We start from the raw sequence: 10,753 nt of genomic DNA, 5'->3' as shown, positions 1-10,753 counted from the left end.
AGGACAGAGAAATAGTTGTTGCCGCGAGGTCTCTTGGTTTGCAAGAGTTACGGGTGCCTCTTTGGGGATCTACCGGGAAAGCTGACTTTTGCTGAATTTGTGTTGCTGGGGTATAATGCCTGGAAATACAACAAAGTCCTTGTCGGTTGTGATTGTCTGAAACTGTTCTTCAAAATAAGAAGCATTTAAATGTGTATGATGGAGACATGTTTCCCTGTGATTTAGGCAGCCTGTGTTTTCAGGGAAATTTGTCTAAATAACATACAAATGTCAACTTAGTTTTGGGATTCTACTTAAAATTAACTAATGAAAGTCATTGTGTATCAACACGACCAGGTTGAGAATACAAACAGAACAGGTAACAACAGGAGACATGAATAAAATCCATAGGGGCCAAGTATCTCTAGACTCACTGCATTTCTGCTAATGTTAAATTAATATTCAGAATACTTCCATTCTTCTCTCTTGGAGGTTCAAAGTAAGCATTTCAAATATGGGGCTTTTTTAAGGATAAAAATTGGGTTATGTGCTATCTACAGCCCTTTTTCTCATTTTATGCTTTGAATATTCTGATTTGACACCTAGATGCTTCCACATTATATGTTAAGTCATTTTCCCCTTGTCGAATTAGTTTGCCAAATTGCTTTCTGATCATGACTTTTCAGGAGAGCAGACTCTGTCCCCTGCACGGCTGCAGATATTCCTTAACAGCATTTTGCAGTCATCAACATAGAGACTCATGGAAAGTGTGAATAAATATACGCTTGTAACTTCTTGATTTGAATGACCCATGTAGTTATATAAACCAAATTTAAGGACCAGGATGGCCTGTTAAATTAAGAATGTTTGTGGCAGATAAGAGGGAAACACTAGGAACCTGGTTTTTTTCTGCTTTTGGTTAACATATAATTAACTCAGTAGCAAATTTCTATGTGACTACAGTCTTTAAATTTAAATAATTCCACTAATTCTAGGTTGAGCCACTGCAAAGGTTTCAAGACTTACATTAAATGTTATCTTTTTCAGTAAAAGAATATATTTTTGCCCAACTAAAATAGGGCAATATCGATGTATTTTTGTACCCTAAAGTATTCCACAAAGGAATTCAAAAGTTACGGGGAGAAAATAAAGAATTGTAAGTTTGTTTGTTCTTAAAAGTCTCAAAAGGTCACTATCATCCTAATATGTCTCATTAGAAGTTAAAAATTACTAAATAAACCTGCACATACAAGCATACATATATGAGTGGGTCTGTGTTCTTTAGTTAGCACTTTTGGATATATAAAACTTCAACTTAATACTTTTCCTCTAATTTCTCTGTCAGAATGCAGCATGATCTAGGATTGAAAAAATATTAAATACAGTGGCAAAGCATTAGTTATGAAAGATGCTACATTTGCATAAGGGATTGTTATTTCATCCAATGGTAGACTATCTTAATTTCAAAACTATTTCACCATCAGTATCTTATGCTACTGAAGAAAACAAAAGCTAACCTAGAGGCTAGATGCAAACAGAAACACACAATGAAATGTACAGTGAACATTCTTCCTCCATTTGTTTCCTTAGCAAATAGAATTTGATTGCTGAGTTCTTCATGGAATGATGAGTCTTTTGTATTTTATTTCTATCTATAGACACAGAGATCTGTCCCTCTGCCATGGAGATGTTGTCTTATATGAGAGTCGTATTTCAGCAAACATAATTAAACCATCACAAACAGAGCCTTCCATTAGTCAGAACAGAGTTATCGCTGTTGTGCTGTAGATGCATGTGAAAGTATTTCACATTCTGCTGGGGGGGAAGAAAAGACCATTAAATATTGCCTGGGTTTTTCTTGATCAGATTGTTTATTTCTCAACATTTTAAAGAGATACTTAATTTTTCCTGACAGCTATTTTTGTCAACACATTACAGAAACAAATATTAAGGGCAAAATTTGCATGGGATGCCAAGTGCTGGTATTTCCTGGAGTAATGCATACTGTATGCATAAAAATAAATCCCATACTGTTCTCCAGAAAACGTCCTTGGCATTTGATGTGCTTTCTAAAGCTATATGCTCGTAATGTTCTGCATCTAAGGTTTCAGGGTGGCAGTGGGGCGGGGGACGGGAATCATACTTTGATTGGTGTGGTTCAATACACATTTGAGCTTCATGCAAAAACAAAAAGCAGACACTAGAGGGTGCTGTTTGATTTCCTTTTTCACTGGACTGTGCAGCTGATGTCCGTGTATGGGGCACTGCAAAATGCCAGCATGGTCTTCTAAACAGGCCCAAACTGCAATGAAATACAAGCTGTAGAGATCCCCTGGGTTTTAGGAGAAAGGCTGGGAAGTTCAAAACATGGTGGATGGTAAATTAATTCAGAATTAGTAAAGAAGTAATTCTTTATTACCCTAGCCCTGCATGATTGTCATCTTTTGATAATTACTTAATTCCTTTGGTTGAAAGAAATTTTATTAGATTTCAAGCTCCCACTAAATGTCAAATGGTTCTAAAAATAGCTAGAATATTAGACAATGTTAAACAATTAGCACTCTCAAGTTTTGTCATTAGAATTTTGAGTAGAATACATACCTACTACTGGTTAAGAAACTACAGAATTCCCAGTGGTCACAAATGCCAGACCCAAAGATGTTGTTTCTTTTGATATCAAACAAATACCAAGTCAATAAGATTCCCAATTAACTTCCTTTTCAACCTTTGCTAAGCCTGCACTTTCCCACCCCTTTACCCCGCAAGCAAATCTTTCAGAGCAGCAGGAAAAGGCAATGCTCTGAAGTTATCTTAACATATACTATCATATGGCTTCTCTTTGTAAAAAGACAAGGGATTAGGTTCGAGGGGGTAGGAGAGTGGGTAGGGTTCCCAGGTCAAGTGTCTGGTGCCACTTTGTGACATAAGAACATTTGAAAAGAAGCTTCATGTTCTTATGTTACATACAGGAAAATTAAGGTATTGAGGCATGTAATAATTTGCATTTCAAGCAGAGAATTAGTAGAAGAGTCAGGATCATCTCTCAGTTCTTCTGCCTTCCAGGAAGTCAACTAAAGGGCCCGTTTGTTTTCAATTTTGTAGAAGTATTTCTCTTTAATCCAGATAGAAGTGATTGGCTCGAAGGCAATGTGAGCACTATCACCACTGATTTTCCAGCTCTTCTGCCTTCCAGGCACACGGGAAGTTGGTGCTTCCTCATCTCTAAAAGTCAGTTACAACCATCTGGCTTGCATTGACCAATGAAGTGGGAACAGAAGCAATACGTGTCACTTCAGGCAGAAGCACGGAAGAGCTAGGGTGGGATTCTCCATGCTGTCTTTCCTTGCCAAGGTGAATCTTGAAGCCACACATTGAGCTGACAACAATGAAGGATAATAAAGTCTCCAGCAACTTCCATTCTAGGATGACAACGAAAGCAGGGGTGACTTGCGTGAGCAAGAAAGAAACCTTGGTAAGTCACTGAAATTGTGGGGTGTTCTATTTTTTTTTTTTTTTTTTGAGACAAAATCTCATTCTGTTGTCCAGGCTGGATTGCAGTGCCATGATAATAGCTCACTGCAGCCTCTACCTCCCAGGCTCAAGCGATCCTCCCAACTGAGCCTCCCAAGTAGCTGAGACTACAGGCATGCGCCACCACCCCTGGCTAATTTTTGTATTTTTTTGTAGAGATGGGTTCTCACTATGTTGCTCAGGCTGGTCTCAATCTCCTGGGCTCAAGATCTGTCTGCCTGGGTCTCCCAAAGTGCCGGAATTATAGGTATAAGCCACCACACCCGGCCTGGGGTTTTCTGTTGCATCATTACAACCAGGTTTATCTTGATGGTAGACATGTGAAGGATGCCAACTAAGCGAGAAAACCAAAAGCCAAGAATGAAAGTATGGCGAAAAGGATTTCAATTAAAAAGCTTTTTTTTAAAAAAAAAGAACTAGAATTTTTAATCGAGGAATCTCTAATGACTTTAGTATGGGAATCAATAAAGAGGTGCTGTCAAGTAAGTAATATACCATTTCTTCCTTGTATGTTTTCAGTTAAAATTCATCTAAAAAGGCAGGCATGGTGGCTCATGCCCATAATCCCAGCACTTTGGCAGGAAAAGGTGGGTGGATTGCTTGAGCCTGGGACTTCGAGACCAGCCTGGGCAACACGGTAAAACCTCATCTCTACTAAAAATATAAAAAATTAGCCGGGCATGGTGGTGTGTGCCTGTAATCCCAGCTACTCAGAAGGTTGAAGTGGTAGGATCACTTGAGCCCAGGAAGTCGAGGCTGCAATGACCCAAGATCATGCTAATGGACTCCAGCCTTGGCAACAGGAGTGAGACTCTGTCTCGGGGGGAAAAAAAAATCATTTAAAGATCTCAGGTAAAACCATAAATGAGACATTATTGTATTCAACTCATAATGTTTGATTTCAAAAGCCTAACCCTTTAATGGTGTGAATGGAAATGGTGCATAAGCGCATCTCAATCCTCTGATCCTGAAGTGTGGGATAGTCTGGAATCCAGGTTTTCATGCAAAGAACACACGCCTAACATTCATTTCTGTCTTGGTGAGGAAGAAGTACTGTGTCTCAGCTAGAATAGACAATGGTTTGATTCCTTAATCCATCTCAATGCTCAGTATTTTCCCAAAAGATCTTAAGATGTCCAAGCAGAAGCAGACACATATTCTTCTCCATCAATACCAGTTGTCCGCTTAGCTGCATAGCATGTGTGACTGCTGAGGTAAGCTGGAATGTGTTGATTCTCCCAGGGGGCTGGGAGAACAAAACAGCTCAGTGCACAGTCAGTCTGCACCCCACTTCTTCAGCCTAGTGACAGTATGATGCCAGTGCTTTGACATATGAGACAATGGCCATTTCACCCACACTCACGTTCAAGAGCACGAAGCATTTTTGCTCAGCTTTTCAGAGTTCCCAGAAAAATACAAAAATGCGATCCGTTTAAATCCAAGGCAACTTCAAAATAAACCTGAAGTGGGTTTTACTTTGTTTTTGCCCTTAAAAAGCAAAGCATTCCAGGGATATATTTAGTAGGCCCTCCATTTTGTAGTTAATTATATCAGATATGTGTTTGTGTACCACTTACAAAAGAGGATGCTGCCTGCTTCTCTTCTACACCGTACCTTAATGCTCTGCTAATGCTCTGTAAGTACACACGAACAGCAATATAACGGTGCATTAACGTTTTGGCCAACAGTGCCTGCCTGGTCCAATTGCTGCTATTTCTTTAAAAAAAAAATTCATGGCATGCTCTTTAGTGTACAAAGCTTAACATCAATAAGAATTATTCCAGCCACCAAGTAATGAGAATATTTGAACACAAAGTTTATTTAAGGATAAAACACATTAAAAAGTATTTGGTTGATTTGTAAAAAGAGAAGGGATTGGGTTCGAGGGGGTAGGAGAGTGGGTGGGGTTCCCCAGGTCAGCAGTATCCCCAGCGGCCAAAGCTGCCATGGCAAGGTTGAAGGACACAGTGGGTGGAGAGCGCCTCATAGACAGAACACATACATATCATAGATCAGACACTTCCAAACGCCAGCAAGATTCCTTAGAGGGAGTCAAACCTTCCAGTCATCACTTCAAAATCATTCCAACAGGCTCTCTCTGTAAAAAAACGTGATCCAGAAATAGCACTGGCTTGACAGATTTCTCTGGTCAGATTTCCAGTCAGATTTCTCTAACCAGAATTTTTTTCCTTTACTGGTTTTTCATGTGAACCAAAGTTTCTAGTGACAACTGTTTGGAAATTTTTCACAAGAGATATACTTTCCAGAACTGACTTGTAGAAGCCCCGTTTCATATTCTGAAAGAGGAGCTTGCATGTTCGCTGGTTTCTGGACCTCAGACCATTGGAGGCAGGTGGCATCATTCTGAGATGCTGGACACTTTCAAATAGGTTTGGACTTAAGGGCACACACTTTTTATCCTACAGCGAGTTGAAGTAAGTAAATTACAGTACTTTATATAGCAACTTTGAGTTAATTATGAGATCGTGCCTGATTTATAGACAAAATGCCATAATGAAATCTGGATCATGACGAGAAGAAGCGTCCAGACTTGGAGTTCGACTGAAGAATTAGAGGCTGTAAACAGAGAGGAACATAGTAAGCCCTATGGGGGAAAAAATACCTGTTTGATAGGGATGAGACATCTTTGCAGCACTCAGCTAAAAAAGGAAACTTCATTGCCAAGAACCCATTTTACCCAAATGACCCTAAGGCAGCAAAGTAACAGAATTAACCCAATCTTTAAGAGAGTCCTACTTTGGGAGGCCAAGGCGGGCGGATCACAAGGTCAGGAGTTTGAGACCAGCCTGGCCAATATGGTGAAACCCGTCTCTACTAAAAATACAAAAATTAGCTGGGCATGGTGGCATGTGCCTGTAGTCCCAGTTACTCGGGAGGTTGAGTCAGGAGAATCGCTTGAACCCAGGAGGCAGAGGTTGCAGTGAGCTGAGGTCGTGCCACTGCCCTCCAGCCTGGGTGACAGAGTGAGACTCCATCTCAAAAAAGAAGAGAGTCCTGCCAACCTCATTAGAGGTCAGGGAAACCATGTGCTAAGGCTTGTTTGCTGGAGGAAGCATCCCAATCCCAACCTTAGCCCAAGCAGACTTGACAGCCAGATGTAGGCCAATATATGGTCCTTAAATGGCTGGATAACTTGTTTTTTAAATTACCTTTATATTTGAGGTGAAAAAGCAAGGTTTTCTTTCGTTGTTGTTGTTGTTTGTTTAATGGCCCTAGAATTCCTTGGGTATGTTCCCCATCTTTCCTCCTTAATTTCTGGAGTTTTTGAGGGAGAGTTGCTGACCTAGTGGGCTTCAAATCTGAACTTCTCCTTCTGGGGTAAAGAATCTCCCGTGTCCCCTAGCTGCCTGCCCCAAGGTAGAAGAGTGTCTACCTCTGCAGCTCTTGCCATCCTCCTGCAGGGTTCCTGTTACACAGCTGCAGAGAGGCCCGTCCACCCTGCTCGTGCAAATCTGCTCACACCCTCCATTGTCCTCACACCAGTCCAGCCCTACAAAAGAGTAGTTAGGAAGATTAACTACACACAGTTCAACCCTTCCACTGGTATCAAAGGGCAAGGCTTTAAAAAGAGAGGAGGACAGGCTGGGTGCGGTGGCTCACACCTGTAATCCCAGTACTTTGGGAAGCCGAGGTGGGCGGATCACAAGGTCAGGAGATCGAGACCATCCTGGCTAACACGGTGAAACCCTGTCTCTACTGAAAATACAAAAAAATTAGCTGGGCATGGTGGCGGGCACCTGTAGTCCCAGCTACTCAGGAGGCTGAGGCAGGAGAATGGCGTGAACCCAGGAGGAAGAGCTTGCAGTGAGCCGAGATCGCACCACTGCACTCCAGCCTGGGAGACAGAGCGAGACTCAATTCCCCCAAACCACCCCCACCCCAAAAAAAGAGAAGGACAAAGAAAAGCTCAATGCCATTGTTGAATGTTTATGTCAATGAAAAGATGTCTTTAAGGAAGTGGGTGCTGTTCTCAAACCGGTGTCCCCAACACCAGCCTCCTCAACCACTGGACCCACATCAGAGGTGAAACACGTCTGAGCCTTCAAATCCCATTGTTTTAATAATCTAGGGTGTGTTTTAGAGAACATACATACTTTTTCTCCTAATAGGTCCCACTGAAATGATCTGTTCTTTGGGTTCTTTTGTGTAATCTGTGGCACTCCTGGAATTTTGTGGGCAAGTCTGCAAGACAGAACACCAGGGGAAAAATTTCACACAATTAAGCTGGTAACTTATTCTTCACCATGCTTTCACCTCTAAAAGAGGCAGTGACTCTGGCCTCAAGCATTATTGCTGCTCAGACTAATTAGAACCAATGCATTCTTGATCATCGAATCCACTGGGACTCTAGGCTGTGTGTTGAACAGAATTAAACACACTCTCCACACTGGAATTAGTACTTTTTCCTTTTTAAAAATCTCTCCTTCATTTCTGATGGATCCACACTGGAATGAGATTCAAAGAGGCTCCCTGCCCAGGAATAGGATTGCTGTATCTCATCAGGCACTAATGTATGCAGTATCATCTGTAAGTTACCCTGACCATAAGTCACATCTTGATTCTGCAAACATGGTGTTAGCATAAAGCTGCAATGTTAAAGGCTAGGGGCCAGGTATCAGGCAATCGAATCTTAAGGACCCAGCCCGTAAGTGGTGGGGGTGGAAGCCTGGCACAGAAGAGATGATTAGTTTGCTACTTCATCCCTCATCCCCTCCAGAGTCCTGATGTAGATCAGGTGAGCTGCAGGACACCTGGATAAACTGTATCCTGAGCTCAAGAGTTTGGTTCTGTAGTGGAACTTGGCCCAATGGTCATTAGAGTCAGGCCGCCTGGCTCCTTGAGACTCTAGTGCAGTGGTTCTCAGCCAGGCCAACTGGCAACATCCGGAGACATTCTGGGTGTCGAAACTGGGGGAAGGTGTGATTGGTATCCATGGGTAGAGGTGAGGAATGTTGCTAACATCCTACAGTGCACACAACAGTCCTCCAGAACAAAGAATTATTCCGTCCAAAATGTCAACAGTGCCGAGCTTTGAGAAACCCTAGTCTAGCATTAAGCCCATGACTGGTTGACAATTCAGAGATAGAAGAGTAAATAGATATATTTCCCCGTGTTTTCTCTCACTAGCCCATCAAAGATGATTGTCCACCCCAAGCATCTATGGATGCTTCCAGTCCGGCCACCTGGCATTCACGATCTTCATGTTGGGAAACCGAGACAGTGAGAAATAAGGCTAAGCACTTTGTTTTCACATTCTCACTTACGATTTTACAGGAGTACTTTTCTGAGTCGCAGAGTGACACTGCACAGTGAAGGTGAACTTCGTCGTAATCCCCTATGAATTTAAAGACGGTGACGTGAAAGCGACAGGTCAGGGAGACTGCGTTCTCCTCGATGCCGATGGTGTTATCTTTGATGTTCTGACACCTATTCAGAAAAAATAATGGAATCTTTGCCACATGTTTTCCTCTTACACTTTAATCCTCATCTTTATTTCAAAATTTCACTTTTCACATAAAACCGTCATAAGTGGCAGAAATGCCTTTACATTTGAAAGTGACCTCTGGACTGCCTGGGTTTGTCGTTTATTATCACTCCCTCATATTTTCATAGTTTGTTTTGAAACATCAAACACCACCTCGAATTAGTATCCTAACTGCAACTAAAAACAAAACGACTGCAGGGACCACACTCAATTTCCCCACGCTTCAGTTTCTCATTCCGCCCCCTCATAATGCTGTGTTTTACCGATGGCAATTTAATAAACACAAGATTCATTCTTACTTCTCTTCTGTACTTTCTTCAGTTAATTATCAATGTTGGCAGGGGCCCCTGACTCAAACCCTGCTGGGAATGCTTCCCACGCGTCAAAATAGGTGGGAGCTGGAGGGGAAAGAAGACCGGTCAGGGTGAGCTGCAGAGTCGCTTGGATGTGGCTGACTGCCACTTTTCTCAGCCCCCTTCCTTCTTGTGGTATTGAGCCAAGAGACAACCCCAGCTAAGACCTCTCTCAGGCACAGAGATCTTGCTTCAACTACGTAGAGTTCCCCAAATGCATCAGTCTCTCCTATAGTCCTGTGTCTTTTCACGCAATGTTTCCCCCGCCTGGAAGAGCTTCCTGCTCTTTGTCCAATGCATCACTCCTGCCCTTTCTCCAACCCCAGTTCTATGGTACCCTCTCCTTTATAAATGTCCCCTAGTCATGCCCGGATGAGGCACAAACAAATGGCCTTTCCTGGATTTGCCAACAGCCCTCTGTTGAAATCCGTGAGTGCAGAAACCAAGTCATATTCCTTACTGTGTCTCCACTGCACCACATGGCATGTGGCATGTATTTGAAAATTTTTGTCAGATGAGTGAATGAGTGAGCGAATGGTGTTGCCACGGCCAAGACTGGCCCATAGGAGCCAAAAAGCTCTTTAAAATGATAAAGATAAAAAGGGTGACTCTTCCTTATGTTTCTTCTCCCTAGTCCACAGGATTAAATAGCTTAGCAATAAGGAAAATTAAAACTTGAAGTTATCCTTCAGCATTCCCACACATTTAGCCTTCCAGGCAAAATGCAAGTTGCTTTTCAAGGCAATAGTCCAATAGTCTCTCAAGTGCTTTGAAACAAAAACTTACATGCCATACTTTTTCTTGACACTGTTATTTATTCGGATAACCTGAACAGGCTCAAGGATTCTAAAGCGGTAATAGCTCTTCAGTCTTCATACAGACCTTCCCTCTTAACCAGACCACCAATTCTCTCCTAGGGGGATGACTTGAAGTGTAGGTATCAGCAAAACTGAAGGAAGGGGCATAGCAAGGCAGGAATGGCTGTCTGGGTGTCTTTCTTAGACTGAGCACAGACACCAAGCACTAGAATCTTCCGTTAACAATGAAACATCTGCCCTTTCCGCCGTCTAGCACATGAAGAGAAAACAGAAGTGGCCTGCGTGTCCCCAGACTTACAAGCCACTTGCAGAAGTTGCTGCTGTCTCTGCCCTCCACACAGCTGGAGAGAAACAACTGACCCCCAAAATACTTTAGTGGACCCATTTTGCAGCTCATTCATTAAGCATTGAACATCTGGTTTCCCTAAGTTTGCTGGAAAAAAACAATAACCACATCCCTCCAAGAAAGGTTAGGAGGACTGATGGATTCACCTACATAAAGAAGTCACTTCCCACCCAACCACGGTTTAACTTGAAGATGTTTATTTAGACAGACACTGGGGTAA

At 42.2% G+C, this 10,753-nt stretch overlaps 1 protein-coding gene across 1 annotated transcript in view; it reads right to left on the bottom strand.

The window, feature by feature from the left end:
- Nucleotides 1–5,302: 5,302 nt before the first annotated feature.
- TECTA (tectorin alpha) overlaps nucleotides 5,303–10,753 on the bottom strand; it is an 89,999-nt gene continuing 84,548 nt past the window's right edge. The window contains exons 20-23 of the mRNA XM_025357413.1: nucleotides 8,796–8,958; nucleotides 7,626–7,713; nucleotides 6,905–7,021; nucleotides 5,303–6,087 (exon numbers count right to left, since the gene is read on the bottom strand). Of these exons, the coding sequence (XP_025213198.1) occupies nucleotides 5,987–6,087; nucleotides 6,905–7,021; nucleotides 7,626–7,713; nucleotides 8,796–8,958 (469 nt within the window). The 3' untranslated portion in view covers nucleotides 5,303–5,986. The remainder of the gene's footprint in view (nucleotides 6,088–6,904; nucleotides 7,022–7,625; nucleotides 7,714–8,795; nucleotides 8,959–10,753) is intronic.

The sequence above is a fragment of the Theropithecus gelada genome, chromosome 14, assembly GCF_003255815.1.
Source record: "Theropithecus gelada isolate Dixy chromosome 14, Tgel_1.0, whole genome shotgun sequence".
Taxonomy (NCBI): domain Eukaryota; kingdom Metazoa; phylum Chordata; class Mammalia; order Primates; family Cercopithecidae; genus Theropithecus; species Theropithecus gelada.
The sequence above is the reverse complement of the archived record's forward strand: the minus strand, read 5'-3'. Positions and strand labels throughout refer to the sequence as shown.